The sequence below is a fragment of the Ips typographus genome, linkage group LG12 (genome assembly GCF_016097725.1).
Source record: "Ips typographus isolate SLU linkage group LG12, UJ_Ityp_2.0, whole genome shotgun sequence".
Lineage (NCBI taxonomy): Eukaryota > Metazoa > Arthropoda > Insecta > Coleoptera > Curculionidae > Ips > Ips typographus.
The window spans coordinates 2765135-2787399 of record NC_138433.1 but is presented as its reverse complement, the minus strand read 5'-3'; the positions used below and the strand labels follow the sequence as shown (position 1 = coordinate 2787399).

The 22265-nt window shown below is 40.2% G+C and overlaps 2 protein-coding genes across 2 annotated transcripts in view; one reads left to right on the top strand and one right to left on the bottom strand.

Moving 5' to 3' along the window:
- Window positions 1–17350, top strand: part of LOC145736826 (complement factor H-like) — a 36873-nt gene extending 19523 nt beyond the window's left edge. The window contains exons 7-10 of the mRNA XM_081991254.1: window positions 26–249; window positions 8402–8565; window positions 15530–15684; window positions 15746–17350. Coding sequence (XP_081847380.1) covers window positions 26–249; window positions 8402–8565; window positions 15530–15684; window positions 15746–15801 — 599 coding nt within the window. The 3' untranslated portion in view covers window positions 15802–17350. The remainder of the gene's footprint in view (window positions 1–25; window positions 250–8401; window positions 8566–15529; window positions 15685–15745) is intronic.
- A 338-nt stretch (window positions 17351–17688) lies between these two features.
- On the bottom strand, window positions 17689–20157 carry LOC145736843 (cytochrome c oxidase subunit 6A1, mitochondrial-like). The gene is made up of 2 exons (XM_081991283.1): window positions 19952–20157; window positions 17689–17942 (listed from the first exon to the last, which is right to left on the bottom strand). The coding sequence occupies exons 1-2, from the start codon at window positions 20103–20105 to the stop codon at window positions 17725–17727; spliced, it is 372 nt and encodes a 123-aa protein (XP_081847409.1). The 5' UTR covers window positions 20106–20157; the 3' UTR covers window positions 17689–17724.
- Window positions 20158–22265: the final 2108 nt, after the last annotated feature.

The window sequence follows — 22265 nt, the reverse complement described above, 5'->3', positions numbered from 1 at the left end:
TTAACCAAAAAACCCGATTTTCCAGCCGAATTGAACAACATCAACGCCATCTTTATTTCCACCGCGACCGGCGCCGGCGTACTGGGCGTCCTATTGTTGGCGTGCCTGATGGTGGCGTGCAAGAAACGTCGCGCTTTGAGCAGAGCGGCGCCGCTACCGCCCCCTACCGTCAACGATCACACTATTTTGTTGCAAAATCCTGACAGATTGGCGTTGATCGCCTTCGCCGACGGCGTGCAAAACCATCAGGTGAGTTTGCGCATCCTGTATTTGTCGTTTCCGGTACAATTTGACCGTTCAAACGTCAGATTCGGATTCTTTAGGGTGTTTTACGCCATTTTGATTCTTTGCACTTTTTTCGTATCTTTACTAGTTTAGGAGATATTCCAGAAAAACCATTTTGGAGACCAGAAACTCCAATTTTCCTCTTAAACACCCTCAAAACTTTAACCGGCAATATCTCAGCCAGTTTTTGAGATACGGCAACGGTAAACCACTCAAAAAATCCCTTTTTTTCTCCTCTTTCCTATGGTGTGCTTAAAAATTACTTTAACAGTCTCTGTTATACAGGGTGAGCCAAAAAATGGAAATGGTTAGAGTTGGACCACCCTGTAGACAATTCCAGTGGGAATTTGCCGGTTCACAGTCCGGATTCAGTTTCTTTGACCTGTTCTACGCCATTTTCATTCTTTGCACTTTTTTCGTATCTTTACTAGTTTCGGAGATATTCGGTATCAAATATTGACTGAAAAAAAACCAGCAACGTTGCCACATTGACACATAATTTCACCGCACAAATTTGACAGCACGAAATCGAAATGTCACGTGACAGTGACAGTTATGACAGAACTGTCATTTACTGGACAAGTTTGACAGTTTGACAGCAGATACTTAAGTTTGACATTTTAGTCACGTGACACTTGCGTGTGCGTGTGATTGCGCGCAGTCACGCGACAACTGTCAGATTGCATTCAAATCAACTGTCATGTCATCTGTCAACTGTCAAAACTGTCAAAATTCCATCAAAAACCTGACTGTGGTTTGTATTGCAGAAAGTCCACTTTACAACGAGACAGTGGGGATCTTGACAGTTTTTTGACATTTCTTTGACGGCAAGTGTCTTGGAGTTTAACCTGTCAGCCGTCACATACGTCAAAATTGTCAAAATACCACCGAAAACATTCAATTGCGAGTAAATGTGGTTAACAACTTAAAATTAATTTTATATTTCGCTCACCCTGTATAACAGAGACCTATAAGGTAATTTTGGAGTACACCACAAGAAAGAGGAGGAAAATTGGGATTTTTTGAGTGGTTTCTCGTTGCTGTATCTCAAAAACTGACTGAGATATGGCCTGTCAAAGTTTTGAGGGTGTTTTAGAGGAAAATGGGAGTTTCTGGTCTTTAAAATGGTTTTTCTGGAATATCTCCTAAACTAGCAAAGATACGGAAAAAATGCAAAAATCAAAAATTGCGTCAAAAAGACTAAAGAAACTGAATCCAGGCTTTAAACGGGCAGTTTCCCACTGTAATTGCATACAGGGTGACCAAACTCTAACAATTTCCATTTTTTGGGTCACCCTGTATAACAGAGACTGTTAAGGTAATTTTGGAGTACACCATTAGAAAGAGGAGAAAAATTGGGATTTTTTGAGTGGTTTCTCGTTGCTGTATCTCAAAAACTGACTGAGATATGGCCTGTCAAATTTTTGAGGGTTTTTTAGAGGAAAATGGGAGTTTCTGGTCTCCAAAATGGTTTTTGTGGAACATCTCCTAAACTACCAAAGATACGGAAAAAATGCAAAAAACAAAAATTGCGTCAAAAAGGGTAAAGAAACTGAATTCAGGCTTTAAACGGTCAGTTTCCCACTGTAATTGCATACAGGGTGACCAAACTCTAACAATCCCCACTTTTTGGCTCACCCTGTATAACAGAGACCGCTAAGTTAATTTTGGAGTACACCACAAGAAAGAGGAGAAAAATTGGGATTTTTTGAGTGGTTTCTCGTTTCTGTATCTCAAAAACTGGCTGAGATATTGCCGGTTAAAGTTTTGAGGGTATTTTAGAGGAAAATGGGAGTTTCTGGTCTCCAAAATGGATTTTCTGGAATATCTCCTAAACTACCAAAGATACGGAAAAAATGCAAAAAACAAAAATTGCGTCAAAAAGGGTAAAGAAACTGAATCCAGGCTTTAAATGGCCAGTTTCCCACTGTAATTGCATACAGAGTGACCAAAGTCTCACAATTTTCATTTTTTGGCTCACCCTGTATAACAGAGACCTGTAAGGTAATTTTGGAGCACACCACAAGAAAGAGGAGGAAAATTGTGATTTTTTGAGTGGTTTCTCGTTTCTGTATCTCAAAAACTGGCTGAGATATTGCCGGTTAAAGTTTTGGTGGTTTTTTAGAGGAAAATGGGAGTTTCTGGTCTTCAAAATGGTTTTTGTGGAATATCTCCTAAACTAGCAAAGATACGGAAAAAATGCAAAAAACAAAAATTGCGTCAAAAAGGCTAAAGAAACTGAATCCAGGCTTTAAATGGCCAGTTTCCCACTGTAATTGCATACAGAGTGACCAAAGTCTCACAATTTTCATTTTTTGGCTCACCCTGTATAACAAAGACCTGTAAGGTAATTTTGGAGCACACCACAAGAAAGAGGAGGAAAATTGTGATTTTTTGAGTGGTTTCTCGTTTCTGTATCTCAAAAACTGGCTGAGATATTGCCGGTTAAAGTTTTGGTGGTTTTTTAGAGGAAAATGGGAGTTTCTGGTCTTCAAAATGGTTTTTGTGGAACATCTCCTAAACTACCAAAGATACGGAAAAAATGCAAAAAACAAAAATTGCGTCAAAAAGGCTAAAGAAACTGAATCCAGGCTTTAAATGGCCAGTTTCCCACTGTAATTGCATACAGGGTGACCAAACTTAAACAACTTCCATTTTTTGGCTCACCCTGTATAACAGAGACTTGTAAGGTAATTTTGGAGGGCACCACAAGAAAGAGGAGGAAAAGGGGGATTTTTTGAGTGGTTTCCCGTTTCTGTATCTCGAAAACTGCCTGAGATACGGCCAGTCAAAGTTTTTGAGGGTCTGTTAGAGAAAATTGGACTTTTTAGTCCCCAAAATGTTTTTAATGAAATATCTCCCAAACTAAAAGAGCTACGGAAAAAGTGCAAGGAATCAAAAATGCGTAAAAAACTCTAGAGAAACCGAATCTAAAGTGAAAACAGTGAAACTCCCCCTGCAACTCCATACAGGGTGGCCCAAAAAAAAAATCCCAACAGTTTGTAGGTAATTTTCAAGTTTGTGGTTATATTTTTTCCTGTTTTCTGGGTTACGCAATTGCACCATTAATACCAATCACCCGGTGAGCGAAACAAGCCTGAAACTAGGCAAACTTCTTCCCAAAATGGGCAACGATTTCTGTCGGTAAATCAGGGTCGTTTCAGTCCAAATTTTGCATAAATTTCGTTTTTTTTGGATTAACCCAAAAAATGATTGATTTTACCGAGTAAATTGCTCTTCCTGGCTCGTTTATCGATTCGAGATCGTAAATAATATTTTATTAACAATATAAATCGGACTTCTTGTCTTCTTTGTGTGTAGTTTCGGTTTTTATGGGCGCCATAAACACAAAGTAATATTGTAGATTGTTCGGTCTGCTTCCTTGTTGCAGTATTTGAACGGTAAAATAGGTAAATATCCCACGAACGGGCGGCTACTGAGTTTGACGTGAAATGGGTGGAAAAACCGGATTTTTTGGGCGGTTAAACGTCTCGGTTGGTGGAAAATTGGCTGAGATATTGACGTTTCAAGTTTTTCCACTTTTTTGGCTCACCCTGTACGCCACGGGCCACCAAGACAAGTTTGGAGCACTCCACGTTGAAGAGGAGGAAATTTGGAATTTTTTGAGTGGTTTCTCGTTTCTGTATCTCGAAAACTGACTGAGATATTGACAGTCAAAGTTTTTTTGAGGCACTTTTTGAGTTTCTAATCTCCAAAATGGATTTTCTGGAATATCTCCTAAACTAGAAGATTTAGGAAAAAAGTGCAAAGAACGAGAATTACCTAGAAAACCCTAAGGAACCTGAATCTAAAGTTTGAACGGTCAAAATCCCCCTGGAATTGTGTACAGGGTGACCCAACACTGATCACTAACACTATTTTGAGTCACCCTGTATGCCAGAGGCCACTGAGGTGATTTTCGAGCACACCACGTTAAAGAGGAGGAAAATTGGAATTTTTTGAGTGGTTTCTCGTTTCTGTACCTCGAAAACTGGCTGAGATATTGACAGCCAAAGTTTTTTTGAGGCACTTTTTGAGTTTCTAATCTCCAAAATGGATTTTCTGGAATATCTCCTAAACTACCAGATTTGGGAAAAAAGTGCAAAGAATGAGAATTACCTAGAAAACCCTAAGGAAACTGAATCTAAAGTTTGAACGGTCAAAATCCTCCTGGAACTGTGTACAGGGTGGCCCAACACTGATAACTAACACTGTTTTGGGTCACCCTGTATGCCAGAGGCCACTGAGGTGATTTTCGAGTACACCACGTTAAAGAGGAGGAAAATTGGAATTTTTTGAGTGGTTTCTCGTTTCTGTATCTCGAAAACTGACTGAGATATTGACAGTCAAAGTTTTTTTGAGGCAATTTTTGAGTTTCTAATCTCCAAAATTGATTTTCTGGAATATCTCCTAAACTAGTAGATTTAGGGAAAAAGTGCAAAGAATGAGAATTACCTAGAAAACCCTAAGGAAACTGAATCTAAAGTTTGAACGGTCAAAATCCCTCTGGAACTGTCTACAGGGTGACCCAACACTGATAACTAACACTGTTTTGGGTCACCCTGTATGCCAGAGGGCACTGAGGTGATTTTCGAGCACACCACGTTAAAGAGGAGGAAAATTGGAATTTTTTGAGTGCTTTCTCGTTTCTGTATCTCGAAAACTGGCTGAGATATTGACAGTCAAAGTTTTTTTGAGGCAATTTTTGAGTTTCTAATCTACAAAATGGATTTTCTGGAATATCTCCCAAACTAGTGGATTTGGGGAAAAAGTGCAAAGAACGAGAATTACCTAGAAAACCCTAAGGAAACTGAATCTAAAGTTTGAACGGTCAAAATCCTCCTGGAACTGTGTACAGGGTGGCCCAACACTGATAACTAACACTGTTTTGGGTCACCCTGTATGCCAGAAGCCACTGAGCTGATTTTCGAGCACACCACGTTAAAGAGGACGAAAATTAGAGTTTTTTGAGTGGTTTCTCGTTTCTGTACCTCGAAAACTCGCTGAGATATTGACAGTCAAAGTTTTGAGGCACTTTTTGAGTTTTTAATCTCCAAAATGGATTTTCTGGAATATCTCCCAAACTAGTGGATTTGGGGAAAAAGTGCAAAGAACGAGAATTACCTAGAAAACCCTAAGGAAACTGAATCTAAAGTTTGAACGGTCAAAATCCCCCTGGAACTGTGTACAGGGTGGCCCAAAATCCCCCTGGAACTGTGTACAGTGTGGCCCAACACTGATCACTAACACTATTTTGGGTCACCCTGTATGCCAGAGGCCACTGACGTAGTTTTCGAGCACACTACGTTAAAGAGGAGGAAAATTGGGATTTTTTGAGTGGTTTCCCGTTTCTGTATCTCAAAAACGGACTGAGATATTGACAGTCAAAGTTTTGAGGCACTTTTTGAGTTTCTAATCCCCAAAATGGATTTTCCGGAATATCTCCCAAACTAGTGGATTTGGGAAAAAAGTGCAAAGAACGAGAATTACCTAGAAAACCCTAAGGAAACTGAATCTAAAGTTTGAACGGTCAAATTCCCCCTGGAACTGTGTACAGGGTGGCCCAACACTGATCACTAACACTGTTTTGGGTCACCCTGTATGGCAAAGGCCTGTAAGGTAATTTTGGAGCACACCACTAGAAAGAGGAAGAAAAAAGGAATTTTTTGAGTGGTTAACCGTTGCTGTATCTCAAAAACTGGCTGGGAAATGGCCCGTCAAAATTTTGAGGATTTTTTAGAGGAAAATGGAAGTTTCTGGTCATCAAAATGGTTTTTGTGGAATATCTCCTAAACTAGCAAAGATACGGAAAAAATGCAAAAAGCAAAAATTGCGTCAAAAAGGGTAAAGAAACTGAATCCAGGCTTTAAACGGTCAGTTTCCCACTGTAATTGCATATAGGGTGACCAAACTCTAACAATCTCCATTTTTTGGCTCACCCTGTATAACAGAAGCCTGTAAGGTTATTTTGGAGCACACCACTAGAAAGAGGAGAAAAATTGGGATTTTTTGAGTGGTTTACCATTTCTGTACCTCAAAGACTAACTGAAATATGCCCAGTCAAAGTTTTGAGGGTCTTGGGGAGGAAAATGGGACTTTCTGGTCTCCAAAATGGATTTTCTGGAATATCTCCCAAACTAGTAGAGATACGGAAAAAACTAAGAGAGTGAAAATTGTGTAAAAACCATCAGAGAAACTGATTCCAGGCTTTGAACGGCCAAATTCCCTCTGGAACCTCATACAGGGTGGCCCAAAAAAAAAAAAAAAAAATATTGAAAAAGTTGTTTACCAGCAAAACTGACCTATTTGGATTGCGTAACCCCGGAACGGTACCGCGTAACTTTTTCGCGTTTTTTTTTCTGTGCTTTAGCATCTGAAACAGGCCGAAAAACCCGTTTTTCCTATATGACAAACGTTGCGTGTTCCGCAAACGCAAGTCTATATACGATCCAATACATAATTTATTTGAAATGGCATCGTTAATTTGTCAAAGACTCGACGGAACATTCCTTAGATGGTACACATTCCGTTTTGCTGCCAGTTCGGGCAGGTCTACCGGTTGTCGCGTAACCGGATTTTTTTGCGCCGCATTTGGACCACTCTGTATGCAGTTCTAGGCGGAATTTCGCTGTTTCAAGCGCGGATTCTGGTTCTTTGGGGTTTTTTTGCGCAATTTTGATTCTTTGAACTTTTCTCGTATCTTTACTCGTTTAGGAGATATTCCAGAAAAACCATTTTGGGGACCAGTCACTCCCATTTTCCTCCCCAAGACCCTCAAAACTTTAACCGGCAATATCTCGGTCAGTTTTTGAGATACAGCAACGGTAAACCACTCAAAAAGTTCCTTTTTCTGTCCTCTTTCTAGTGGTGTGCTCCAAAATTATTTTACAAGTCTCTGTTATACAGGGTGAGCGAAAAAACGGAATGTGTTGCTGTTGGGCCACCCTGTATGCAATTCCAGCAGGAAATTGCTCGTTTAAAGCCCGGATTCAGTTTCCTTAACCTCTTTTACGTAATTTTTGTCTTTTGCACATTTTTCGTATCTGTACTAGTTTAGGAGATATTCCAGAAAATCCATTTTGGGGACCAGAAACTCCCATTTTCCTCTAAAGCAACCTCAAAACTTTGACAGGCCATATCTCAGTCAGTTTTTGAGATACAGCAACGGTAAACCACTCAAAAAGTTCCTTTTTTTCTCCTCTTTCCAATGGTGTGCTTAAAAATTACTTTAACAGTCTCTGTTATACAGGGTGAACCAAAAAATGGAAATTGTTTGAGTTTGGTCACCCTGTATGCAATTACAGCGGGAAACTGCTCGTTTAAAGCCCAGATTCAGTTTCTTTAGACTTTTTGACGCAATTTTTGCTTTTTGCATTTTTTCCGTATCTCTACTAGTTTAGGAGATATTCCAGAAAATCCATTTTGGGGACCAGAAATTCCCATTTTCCCCTAAAACACCCTCAAAACTTTAACCGGCAATATCTCAGTCAGTTTTTGAGATACAGCAACGGTAAACCACTCAAAAAATCCCTTTTTCTCTCCTCTTTCCAATGGTGTCCTCCAAAATTACCTTAACAGTCTCTGTTATACAGGGTGAGCCAAAAAATGGAGGTTGTTAGACTTTGGCCACCCTGTATGCAATTCCAGCAGGAAATTGCCCATTTAAAGCCCGGATTCACTTTCTTTAGACTTTTTGACGCAATTTTTGCTTTTTGCATTTTTTCCGTATCTCTACTAGTTTAGGAGATATTCCAGAAAATCCATTTTGGGGACCAGAAATTCCCATTTTCCCCTAAAACACCCTCAAAACTTTAACCGGCAATATCTCAGTCAGTTTTTGAGGTACAGCAACGGTAAACCACTCAAAAAATCCCTTTTTCTCTCCTCTTTCCAATGGTGTCCTCCAAAATTACTTTACCAGTCTCTGTTATACAGGGTGAGCCAAAAAATTGAAGTGATTAGAGTTTGGTCACCCTGTATGCAATTCCAGTGGGAAACTGCCCGTTTAAAGCCCGGATTCAGTTTCTTTACCCTTTTTGACGCAATTTTTGCCTTTTTCACTTTTTCCGTATCTCGCATAGTTTAGGAGATATTCACTAACCAAACTTTTTTGCAGAACACCTTGCCGAGCTATGACGAGGCCACCCGAGATAGGTCGACGGTGATTCAGGTCAGCCGACTGCAAATCCAGCGTCCCCATTGGCCGAATCTGACCGTGTGCCGGACCAATCGGAGCCGCGCCTCGCCCCAAATCGATCACGTGCCCCGTCACGGTTCCTTGTAAGTGTTTCCACTCGTTAATACGAAATGTCACCTGTCAGCTGTCAAAGATACGTCAAAACTGTCATAATCCCATTCAGAACTCACAGTTTCAACTTCGAGTGTCACCTGTCAATTGTCATCTACGTCAAAAACTGTCAAAATACCCTCAAAAACCACTTCCTTCACTCGTAATTCTAGAAAACAGTCAACTCCAGTTAACAACACTAAAAACTCGTTTTATTGTTTTACGGCGTGGATTTTGACACTTTTGTCACTGTCAATGTCAAATGTAGATCGGGAAATGTCATCTGTCAACTGTCACAAACGTCAAAACATCAGGAAAAACCTTCTTAAAGTTGGAAAACACTCGACTGGTGGTAACGTTCCTCCGAGTGCCCTTTACAGCTCTACAGTTCGGATTTTGACAGTTCTGTGACAGCTCGGAGAAGGAAGTGCCTTCAAGTCTCATGCGTCAGTTGTCACAAACGTCAAAACTGTCAAAAGAACGTCAAAAACCTTCTCATTTAGTTAGAAAACACTCAACTGAGGTTAAGACCGCTAAAAGTTGACTTTACAGCTCAACGAAGCGAATTTTGACAGTTGTCCGACTGTCAATGTCAGATTCGGGTTGGTAAATGTCATCTGTCAACTGTCGCAAACGTCAAAACTGTCAAAATACCGTCAAAAACCTTCTCATTTAGTTAGAAAACACTCAACTGTGGCTAAGACCGCTAAAAGTTGACTTTACAGCTCAACGAAGCGAATTTTGACAGTTGTCTGACTGTCAATGTCAGATTCGGGTTGGTAAATGTCATCTGTCAACTGTCGCAAACGTTAAAACTGTCAAAATTCACTCGCAAATCGTCTGGTTAGTTTCGAAAACACCTGATCGTTGTTACAGAGTCGCCAAAAGTTTATTTTACGCTCGTGATTGCGTATTTTGACAGTTCTGTCACTGTCAATGTCAAACGGGGGTTGGGTTAGTTGACATACGTCACGTGTCAACTGTCACAAACGTCAAAGTGTCACCAAAAACCTGCTCGTTAAGTTGGAAAACACTTGGAGTGTTGGTAACGTTACTTCAAGTCCAATTTGTAGCTCTACCAGGGCGGATTTTGACACTTATGTCACTGTCAATGTCAGACGGGGGATGGCAAAGTCATCTGTCAACTGTCAGAAACGTCACAACTGTCAAAATTTCAATTATACCGGGCGTGGGAGTTTTGTTTCTGCGCAAACACATGAAAGGGGAGTAGGGGACAAAAATGGATTTTCTCTGATATCTCCTAAACTAGAAGAGATACGGAAAAAGTGAAAAAGGCAAAAATTGCGTAAAAATGGTTAAAGAAACCGAATCCGGACTTTAAACTGGCAATTTCCCACTGGAATTGCATACAGGGTGACCAAACTCAAGCAACTTCCATTTTTTGGTTTACCCTGTATAACAGAGACTGTTAAGGTAATTTTTCAGTACACCATTGAAAAGAGGAGAGAAAAAGGGTTTTTTTGAGTGGTTAACCGTTGCTGTATCTCAAAAACCGACTGAGATATTGCCGGTTAAAGTTATGAGGGTGCTTTAGGGGAAAATGGGAGTTTTTGGTCCCCAAAATGGATTTTCTGGAATATCTCCTAAACTAGAAGAGATATCGAAAAAATGCAAAAAGCAAAAATTGCGTCAAAAAGTCTAAAGAAACTGAATCCGGGCTTAAAACTGGCAATTTCCTACTGGAATTGCATACAGGGTGACCAAACTCTAACCGCTTAGAAAAAAATGTCGATCCGGCAACGTTGCCTGTTTCCACTGAAGCATTTATTGCCGTTTCTTCTTCGTTCCCATTTATGAAGATATCTCTGCTACTTAAAAGTGCGCACGGTGAAAAAAAAAAAAAAGCGATATTTATGCGGACGACACGTGCATCTTCATTAAGCCGCGCTGATCTTCGAATTCTTCCGGCTTTAATTGCCGTTATCAATTAAATGGCAACATGGCATTGCGTGCCACCGCGCGTTATCGTTAATTTGCCGATTTTTTTACGATTTTTGGCCACTTTGTCCCGTTTGATCGAGTGGTGCTTTTAAACGATAAAAAAATCCGGCAATTTGCATATTAAATAGCGATTTCGGGGTGGTTGACGAGGCCTGAGTCGTTCGAAACTGAGGGATTCCGGTTCTTTGACCTGTTTTACGCATTTTTGATTCTTTGCACTTTTTTCGTATCTCTTTTAGTTTGGGAGATATTCCACAAAAAGCAATTTGGAGACCAGAAACTCCCATTTTCCTCTGAAACGCCCTCAAAACTTTAACCGGTAATATCTCAGCCAATTTTTGAGATACAGCAACGGTTAACCACCCAAAAAATCCCTTTTTCACTCCTCTTTCCAATGGTGTGCTTAAAAATTACTTTAACAGTCTCTGTTATACAGGGTGAACCAAAAAATGGAAATGGTTAGAGTTTGGTCACCCTGTACGCATTTGCAGTGGGAAATTGCCCGTTTAAAGCCCGGATTCAGTTTCTTTAGACTTTTTTACGCAATTTTTGCCTTTTTCACTTTTTTCGTATCTCTTCTAGTTTAGGAGATATCAGAAAAAATCCATTTTTGTCCACTTCTCCCCTTTGATGTGTTTGCGCAGAAACAAAACTCCCCCACCCGGTATAATTGACATTTTGACAGTTGTGACGTTTCCGACAGTTGACAGATGACTTTGTCATCCCCCGTGTGACATTTACAGTGACAGAACTGTCAAAATACGCCCTGATGGAGCTATAAAATGGACTTGAAGTAACGTTACCAACACTCCAAGTGTTTACCAACTTAACGATCAGGTTTTTGGTGACACTTTGACGTTTGTGACAGTTGACGCATGACGTATGTCAACTAACCCAACCCCCGTTTGACATTGACAGTGACAGAACTGTCAAAATACGCACTCTCGAGCGTAAAATAAACTTTTGACGACACCAACAACGATCAAGTGTTTTCTGAACTAACCAGAAGATTTGCGAGGGAATTTTGACAGTTTTGACGTTTGCGACAGTTGACAGATGACATTTACCAACCCGAATATGACATGGACAGTCAGACAACTGTCAAAATTCGCTTCGTTGAGCTGTCAAGTGAATTTTTAGTGGTCTTAACCACGGTTGAGTGTTTTCTAACTAAATTAGAAGGTTTTGGACGGTATTTTGACAGTTTTGACGTTTGTGACAGCTGACAGGTGACATCCTAGGGCACCTCCTGTCAGAGCAGTGGTGGAACTGTCAAAATTTCCGCCGCGAAGCTGTAAAGCAAACTGGACGTTGCAGACAGAAATAAAATGGATTCAGTTGACTGGTGCAACTTTCAAAATGGCGCCAAAATGTCAATTTTTAGGTTAGAAAGTTGATTTTTTTTGGTCAAGTTAGCCGTGACTTTGTAGTTTTATAGAAATTTTTTTGTAAAATTTTAACTCTTAAAATGGCGGAGTTTTTGACAGAAAATGGCGGCGGTAACCAAAACAATCAGTTGACAGTGCAACGCAACTTTCAAAATGGCGCCAAAACGTCAATTTTCAGGTTAGAAAGTTGATTTTTTTTGGTCAAGTTAGCCGTGACTTTGTAGTTTAAGAGGATTTTTTTTGAAAAATTTTAACTCTTAAAATGGCAGAGTTTTTGACAGAAAATGGCGGCGGTAACCAAAATAATCACTAGACAGTGCAACGCAACTTTCAAAATGGCGCCAAAACGTCAATTTTAAGGTTAGAAAGTTGATTTTTTTTGGTCAAGTTAGCCGTGACATTGTAGTTTTATAGAAATTTTTTTGCAAAATTTTACCTCCTAAATTGGCGGAGTTTTTGAAACAAAATGGCGGACTTTGCTAAGTGACTAAATTACGGTGCAAGGCAACTTTCAAAATGGCGCCAAAACGTCAATTTTAAGGTTAGGAACGTCATTTTTTTGAGGTTAGATGGCCGTGACCTTGAAGGTTAAGTAGAATTTTTGTACAAATTTTTTGGTCTTAAAATGGCGGGGTTTTTGGAACAAAATGGCGGACTTTGCTAAGTGACTAAATTACGGTGCAAGGCAACTTTCAAAATGGCGCCAAAACGTCAATTTTAAGGTTAGGGGTGTCATTTTTTTGCCTCAAGATAGCCAAGAAATTCAAGGTTAACTAGGATTTTTTTGCAAAAAATTTTCACTTTCAAAATGGCGGAGTTTTGGAAGCAAAATGGCGGATGACTAAATTACGTTACTAATCAACCATCGAGCTATTAAAAAGCATTATATACAGGGTGGTGCATGCAAGTTGGGTTAAAAACGAGAAAAATAACTAAAACTGGCAACGTTGCGTACGTCACTGGTTGGTGACGTCACGCAATACTAATGAGCGCGCATTATCTCAATCATTCCCGTATAATTGAGAGATCGTGGTCAATTTCACTTATATCATCGATCAGGGGCGTGCTTAGTGAGGTTATGTCGGTGGAAAAAATGACTAAAATGGCGGTTGCGCCACTGGTTTAGCCAAAATGGCCGCCGGGGCGATCTTGTTAACATTCTTCGGGTCCGATTCAGTTTCGGGCCGATAATGATAATAAAAATTTAATTTTTCTTCGGATAATTGGACCGAAAGTGTTAAAGCGAGAGAAAAACGTAAAAAACCCGGTAATTACACGGTTTTGGACCGTTTTTTTTCGGGTGTAATTGGGGCTTGCTCGGCAAAACCGCCATTTTGTATCGAAAAGTGCGAGGAAAAGTTGTGAAAATTTTTTTCCCGTAAACTACCCTGTCTTGGCTACCTTGATGCAAAAAATCAAGTTCCTAACCTTAAAACTGAATTTTTGGCGCCATTTTGAAAGGTGCCTTGCACCGTAATCTAGTCACTTAGCCAAGTCCGCCATTTTGTTCCAAAAACTCCGCCATTTTAAGACCAAAAAATTTGTACAAAAATTCTACTTAAACTTCAAGGTCACGGCCTTCTAACCTCAAAAAAATGACGTTCCTAACCTTAAAACTGAATTTTTGGCGCCATTTTGAAAGTTGTCTTGCACCGTAATTTAGTCACTTAGCCAAGTCCGCCATTTTGTTCCAAAAACTCCGCCATTTTAAGACCAAAAAATTTGTACAAAAATTCTACTTAAACTTCAAGGTCACGGCCACCTAACCTCAAAAAAATGACGTTCCTAACCTTAAAACTGAATTTTTGGCGCCATTTTGAAAAATGCCTTGCACCGTAATCTAGTCACTTAGCAAAGTCCGCCATTTTGTTCCAAAAACTCCGCCATTTTAAGAGCTAAAATTTTGCAAAAAAATTCCTTTTAAACTACAATGTCACGGCTAACTTGACCGAAAAAAATCAACTTTCTAACCTAAAAATTGACATTTTGGCGCCATTTTGAAAGTTGCGTTGCACTGTCAACTGATTGTTTTGGTTACCGCCGCCATTTTCTGTCAAAAACTCCGCCATTTTAAGAGCTAAAATTTTGCAAAAAAATTTCTATAAAACCTCAAAGTCACGGCTAACTTGACCGAAAAAAATCAACTTTCTAACCTTAAAATTGACGTTTTGGCGCCATTTTGAAAGTTGCGTTGCACTGTCAACTGATTGTTTTGGTTACCGCCGCCATTTTCTGTCAAAAACTCCGCCATTTTAAGAGCTAAAATTTTGCAAAAAAATTTCTATAAAACTACAAAGTCACGGCTAAGTTGACCAAAAAAAATCAACTTTCTAACCTTAAAATTGACGTTTTGGCGCCATTTTGAAAGTTTCCTTGCACCGTAATCTAGTTACTTAGCCAAGTCCGCCATTTTGTTCCAAAAACTCCGCCATTTTAAGACCAAAAAATTTGTACAAAAATTCTACTTAAACTTCAAGGTCACGGCCATCTAACCTCAAAAAAATGACGTTCCTAACCTTAAAACTGAATTTTTGGCGCCATTTTGAAAGTTGCCTTGCACCGTAATCTAGTCACTTAGCCAAGTCCGCCATTTTGTTCCAAAAACTCCGCCATTTTAAGACTTACAATTTTGCAAAAAAAATCCTCTTAAACTACAATGTCACGGCTAACTTGACCAAAAAAAATCAACTTTCTAACCTAAAAATTGACATTTTGGCGCCATTTTGAAAGTTGCGTTGCACTGTCAACTGATTGTTTCGGTTACCGCCGCCATTTTCTGTCAAAAACTCCGCCATTTTAAGAGTTAAAATTTTGCAAAAAAAATCTTCTCAAACTACAAAGTCACGGCTAACTTGACCAAAAAAAATCAACTTTCTAACCTTAAAATTGACGTTTTGGCGCCATTTTGAAAGTTGCCTTGCACTGTCTAGTGATTGTTTTGGTTACCGCCGCCATTTTCTGTCAAAAACTTCGCCATTTTAAGAGCTAAAATTTTGCAAAAAAGTTTCTCTTAAACTACAATGTCACGGCTAACTTGACCAAAAAAAATCAACTTTCTAACCTTAAAATTGACGTTTTGGCGCCATTTTGAAAGTTGCCTTGCACTGTCTAGTGATTGTTTTGGTTACCGCCGCCATTTTCTGTCAAAAACTTCACCATTTTAAGAGCTAAAATTTTGCAAAAAAGTTTCTCTTAAACTACAATGTCACGGCTAACTTGACCAAAAAAAATCAACTTTCTAACCTTAAAATTGACGTTTTGGCGCCATTTTGAAAGTTGCGTTGCACTGTCAACTGATTGTTTTGGTTACCGCCGCCATTTTCTGTCAAAAACTCCGCCATTTTAAGAGCTAAAATTTTGCAAAAAAATTTCACTAAAACTACAAAGTCACGGCTAACTTGACCAAAAAAAATCAACTTTCTAACCTAAAAATTGACGTTTTGCCGCCATTTTGAAAGTTGCCCAGTCAACTGGATCCATTTTATTTCTACAACTCCTGCCACTCGACTTTACAGCTTCGCGGCGGGAATTTTGACAGCTCTGACTCGTCAGCTGTCAAAAAAAATGACAGATCTGTCATAATAATGCCAAATTTTCATGCAACTAGCGGTTCCACCGACACGGTCACCATTTCGGAGGGCTCGACCAATGTGACGTTGGATACGGCGTCGTCGCACAGCGCCGCGTCGCACAGCGCCTCCTGCAGAGGGCACTGCGGCAGTCTGACGTCATTCGACGCATGCTCGATGATCAACAATGAAGGTATTCCGGTTTTTTCTGGAAAAATCCCTTTTTTTTCACTCTTTTCCGTTGGTAATGACAGGAATACCACTGTTGGAGGAAAACGAGGAGGCCGCGCCTGTCAACAACTGTCACTAAGCTGTCAAACGTCAAAGTCAGGTGCGTCAACATTTTTTTTTTGCTTTAGTTTGTTTGAGGACCGCTCGCGTTTAATTGTCAGCCGGTTTTTTTTTCCGGTTCCTGTCATTAAACTGTCAAACGTCAAATTTAGACAGTTGGGCGCCAGTAAAACGGTTTGTTTGAGAAGCGCCCACGTGTAACTGGTATTTTTTTTCGAGGTTAAGTCAAAACAGTATTTTACGTGAGACACCCGGTATATTTTAGGTGCGCGCGCAGTGTTGCCGCTCTGTTTTTCTTCAAAAATCAACTTTAACCGGTTTTTTTTGCGATGTTTTCTGTTTTTATGACAGTTGCACGCGCAAGTGACAGCTGTCATAAGTCAGGTTGACATCTGTCAAAAATGTCAGCCATTTTGTTTTGCTAGTTTTTTGACATAGGCCACGTCAAAGTTGCCAAACGGATTTTGCGCTTTAAACACTTTTTGACAGACTTGTAGACCAGTGACAGCTGTCAAACTTGGCACAGTTGGTTGTGACAGGTCGGGTTGACAGCTGTCAAAAATGTCAGCCATTTTGTTTTGCCAGATTTTTGACATATGCCACGTCAAAATTGCCTTAGAGATTTTGCGCTTTAAACAATTTTTGACAGACTTTTTGACAAGTGACAGCTGTCAAACTTGGCACAGTTGGTTGTGACAGCTCAGGATAACAGCTGTCAAAAATGTCAGCCATTTTGTTTTGCCAGTTTTTTGACATATGCCACGTCAAAGTTGCCTTAGAGATTTTGCGCTTTAAACACTTTTTGACAGACTTGTGGACCAGTGACAGCTGTCAAACTTGGCACAGTTAATTGTGGCAGGTCAGGTTGACAGCTGTCAAAATAGTCAGCCATTTTGTTTTGCCAGTTTTTTGACATATGCCACGTCAAAATTGCCCGAGAGATTTTGCGCTTTAAACACTTTTTGACAGACTTGTAGACCAGTGACAGCTGTCAAACTGGACACAGTTGGTTGTGACAGGTCGGGTTGACAGCTGTAAAAAATGTCAGCCATTTTGTTTCGCTAGTTTTTTGACATATGCCACGTCAAAGTTGCCTTAGAGATTTTGCGCTTTAAACAATTTCTGACAGACTTTTTGACAAGTGACAGCTGTCAAACTTGGCACAGTGGGTCCTGACAGGTTGGGTTGACAGCTGTCAAAAATGTCAGCCATCTTGTTTTGCTAGTTCTCGAGATAATCCAACCAAAAGTCACGTGATTGCACAAAATGGCAGCGTTGCCAGAAAACACGAAATATCTCAAAAACGGTTAAAGTTACGAAAAAAACGCTAAACACCAAATTTACTCGAAATTAAACGGGGAATTGAAACCCACCACTTTTTCGATGAAACACCCTGTATACACCAATATACAGGGTGTTGAATGCGCCAAAAAAACGTAAAAATTACCAAAGAGTAGGAATTTGGTACAAATGGATTTCGTTTAAGGTTTTTTTTAGTTAAGAATTGCTTGTACCTGCGTATTTATTCACTCTGTATAATAAAAAAATTAAAAAAAAAATAATAATAATATACCGGGTGTTCTTTCATCCCAGTCCAAAACTGTCCCTTTTAAAACGTCAAAAATTCCTACTTGTCATAAAGTGACAGCTGTCAAATTTGGTAGAGTCGTTCCGACAGGTTTGGGTGACCTGTCAAAAAAATGACAGCTCGATCTGTCACGTGGTTTGTGAGATAACGGCGATTCCTTGTTAGGTTGCGTGAGGAGTGCGCGTTAGGGCATTGGGGCCGATTCCGGCCCTGTTTTTTGCGCAAAAATTTCGAAAAAAATCAGGGACGTACTCCAAAACGTGCCCTAATCGATCCCGAAAAATTCACCCTAAAAACTCAAAAAATAACGGAGAAAAAAAATTTCAAAAATTTTACTCAAAAAAATCAAAAAAATTATTCGTCGCATTCCTCGTTCTGGCCGTTATCCTCGTAACCGTCGGGTAAAGCGTTAACCCGCGGATTGTGAAACAGGCTCTTATCCCCGTCGCCCCACGGGAACCGCTTGTGACGTATGCGCAGGTACGGGTACTTTCGGAATTCCGGTCGTTCCGGTTCGCACGATTTGTTCTTCAGGTACAGCACCGTGTTGTAGCCGACCAGCAGGGGAATCACTGCAAACAAAACAAACTGACTGACAGCTGTCAAAATATGATGACAGATGTCAGCGTGACATCTGTCAAAAATTTCAGCGCGATACGTCGAGTAGTTTCCGAGATATTGCAGAGCAAAGTTGTTTGCTGGCTAAACTTGAATGTTTGACGATTTTTTGACAGGAGTGCAGAAAAGTGACAGCTGTCAAACTTGGCACAGTTACTGTGACAGGTTATAGTGACACCTGTCAAAAATTTCAGCCCCCTCAATCCGGTATTTTCTGAGATATCCATAATTAACACAGCTGCGTGCAAAAACTGACAATTACTCAATTCAGGGCATTAATTGCTTTGAAATTTTTTTACTGCGCTTGCGCGCAGGTGACAGCTGTCAAATTCGGCACGAAAACTGTCAAATGTCAGGTTGACAGCTGTCAAAAAGTTTCCTGCCAATCAGTGTTCTAGTGTGGGAGATATTGCAGAGCAAAGTTGTTTGTTGCCTAAACTTGAATATTTGACGATTTTTTGACAGAAGTGCAGGAAAGTGACAGCTGTCAAACTTGGCACAGTTAGTGTGACAGATTAGAGTGACACTTATCAAAAATTTCAGCCCCCTCAATCCAGTACTTTCTGAGATATCCATAATTAACTCGGCTGCATACAAAAACTGGCAAATTACTCAATTCAGGGCAATAATTGCTTTGAAATTTTCCTGCTGCGCTTGCGCGCAAGTGACAGCTGTCAAATTTGCCGCGAAAACTGTCAAATGTCAGGTTGACAGCTGTCAAAAGTTTCCTGCCAATCAGTGCTCTAGTTTGCGAGATATTGCAAAGCAAATTTGTTGGTTACCTAAACTTGAGTGTTTGACGATTTTTTGACAGGAGTGCAGAAAAGTGACAGCTGTCAAACTTGGCACAGGTACTGTGACAGGTTATAGTGACACTTGTCAAAAATTTCAGCCCCCTCAATCCAGTACTTTCTGAGATATTAAAAATTAACTCAGCTGCATGCAAAAACTGGCAATTACTCAACTTATAGCATTAATTGCTTTGAAATTTTCCTGCTGCGCTTGCGCGCAGGTGACAGCTGTCAAATTCCGCACGAAAACTGTTAAATGTCAGGTTGACAGCTGTCAAAAGTTTCATGCCAGTCAGTGCTCTAGTTTGCGAGATATTGCAAAGCAAATTTGTTGGTTACCTAAACTTGAGTGTTTGACAATTTTTTGACAGGAGTGCAGGAAAGTGACAGCTGTCAAACTTGGTACAGTTACTGTGACAGGCTAGAGTGACACTTGTCAAAAATTTCAGCCCACTCAATCCACTACTTTCTGAGATATTAAAAATTAACTCAGCTGCATGCAAAAACTGGCAAATTACTCAATTTAGGACATTAATTACTTTGAAATTTTTTTGCTGCGCTTGCGCGCAGGTGACAACTGTCAAATTCGAAACAAAAACTGTCAAATGTCATATTGACAGCTGTCAAAAATGTCACTTTTGTTACTGCAACGGTTTTTCAGATAGCGCACGTTAAATTTGCTGTTGACTATTAGAACAAACATTTCACTTCGCAATACACTTCAAAATATTTTTTTGACAGACTTGTAAGCAAGTGACAGCTGTCAAATTTGGCACAAAAACTGTCAAATGTCAGGTTGACAGCTGTCAAAAATGTCACCTCCACTCCATCGAGTACTTTCTGAGATATTGAATGTTAAACTGGATGAAGGGACAAACTGACTTGATCCGTGACATTGGTTCGTTTAAAAATTTCCTGTAGCGCTTGCGCGCTAGTGACAGCTGTCATTTTTGGCACAAATACTGTCAAATGTCAGGTTGACAGCTGTCAAAAGTGTCACGCCAATCACTGTGATAGTTTCGGAGATATGGCACCTTGGACCATTAAAAGTTCCTAGACGCGTTACTGTGCGAGTAAACGCAACCAAAATGGGTTCGACGACCGACCATCGTGCTGTAAACGCGACCGATCCGCTCTAGTGCGGTAAAAACGTGCGGTAAGCGTTCACTTACCGATCAAGGCGACCGCTTTATACACGCGGTAGCTCCCTAATTTTTCGGGGGGTTCTGCGCCGTCGCCCGAGGGACACTGGCGGCCATTTTGTCCCCCACCAGACCGGAAACTGCGTCGCAGCATCGCCGACCACAAATTAGCGCCGGCGGCCATTTTGTTGCGCTGTCAAAACTGTCAAAACGTGACTGGGACACCCTGTAGGTTAGTTTGGTGGTTTTCGACTAAATTAGCTGGTCGACACGTATATACAGGGTGGTTCAAACCAAAACAAACCCCTAAAGCCTTGATTACACGGAATTTTCACCAAATCCGTACAGTTTTCGAGATATACAGGGTGACACACTGACCAAACTATAACTTTACGTTTGAAACGTTCCTAACTGGGAAACTAGTCACGTGATTGAGCTGGAATTCTTGACAGATGTCAATCTGACATTTGACAGTTTTCATGCCAAATTTGACAGCTGTCACTTGACAGCTTTGTCAAATAAGAGAGTTTAGGCAGTTGTTATACCAAAACTTTTTCAATGCATCGTTTAACCCTAAATAACTCGCTTATTTGGGCCACTCTGTATAAGTTGTTATACACCGTTGGATAGCTGGTGGAAAGGGCTTTCCGAATATATAATTTTCTTTGGTGGTAAGTTATACGGTTTAGTCGCTAGAGGGCGCGAAAGTTTACCTAAAAGTTTTAATGCACTCATTCATTTAACCTTAAATAACTCGCTTATTTGGTCCACTCTGTATATGTTTTTATACACCGTTGGATAGCTGGTGAAAAGGGCTATCCGAATATATAATTTTTTCTTGTGGTAAGTTAGATGGTTTAGTCGCTAGAGGGCGCAAAAGTTTACCAAAACGTTTTAATGCACTCATTCGTTTAACCCTAAATAACTCGCTTATTTGGGCCACTCTGTATAAGTTGTTATACACCGTTGGATAGCTGGTGAAATAGGCTTTCCAAATATATAATTTTTTCTGGTGGTAAGTTATACGGTTTAGTCGATAGAGGGCGCGAAAGTTTACCAAAACAATTTAATGCACTCATTCATTCAACCCTAAAAAACTCGTTTAATTGGTCCACTCTGTATATGTTGTTATACACCGTTGGATAGCTGGTGAAATAGGCTTTCCAAATATATAATTTTTTCTTGTGGTAAGTTATACGGTTTAGTCGCTAGAGGGCGCGAAAGTTTACCAAAACAATTTAATGCACTCATTCGTTTAACCTTAAATAACTCGCTTATTTAGTCCACTCTGTATAAGTTGCTATATACCGTTGGATAGCTGTTGAAAAGGGCTTTCCAAATATATAATTTTTTCTTGTGGTAAGTTATACGGTTTAGTCGCTAGAGGACGCGAAAGTTTACCAAAACATTTTAATGCACTCATTCGTTTAATCCTAAATAACTCGCTTATTTGGGCCACTCTGTATATGTTTTTATACACCGTTGGATAGCTGGTGAAATGGGCTTTCCAAATATATGATTTTTACTGGTGGTAAGTTATACGGTTTAGTCGCTAGAGGGCGCGAAAGTTTACCTAAAAGTTTTAATGCCCTCATTCGTTTAACCTTAACTAACTCGCTTAATTGGTCCACTCTGTATATGTTTTTATACACCGTTGGATAGCTGGTGAAAAGGGCTTTCCAGATATGCAACCAGTTTTGCGGTTAGTTGCGCGGTTTGGCCGCTAGAGGCCGTCAAAGTTCTACCGTACCAACAATGAATATCAAAACTTTTTTCTCTGGATTGTGCGTGTGAATTAGGCCACTTAACGGCTGGGAAAATGGCCGAAAAAGGGGAAACAATTATCGATACCAGTCAGACGGACAAAAACACGAAAAAAAACCCGATCGGCGGCCATTTTAATGTATGTGCGACCGCGGAATCTTCGTACTAGGGATGGGTGGGGAATGTATCGATATTGCACGAAAATCGATAATAAATGCGCGCGAAATCCCGCATACTTACGTAGCGCGCACTTGACATTTTTGACAGTTGCGTTTAGTAGGAATGGGCAGCCCGATCGATATCGATTAAGGCGCGCAATTCGGTCGATAACGTTCGCACATCTCTACAATCGAAAATCGATCGTTTCGCAACCCGATCACGTACGAGAAGGTCGAAAGAACAATTCCGGCCCTTGTTTCAATTGTTTTTTTTTTTTTGTGTTTTCGGCCCGCAAATATCGATTCGAAATTGTTTTTTTTGCGGCCATTTTGTATGCGCACCAGCGCATCGATTCGGTTTTTGACAGGTTTCTAGTGGAGTGACAGCTGTCAAATCTTGACACGGATACGGTCAAATGTCT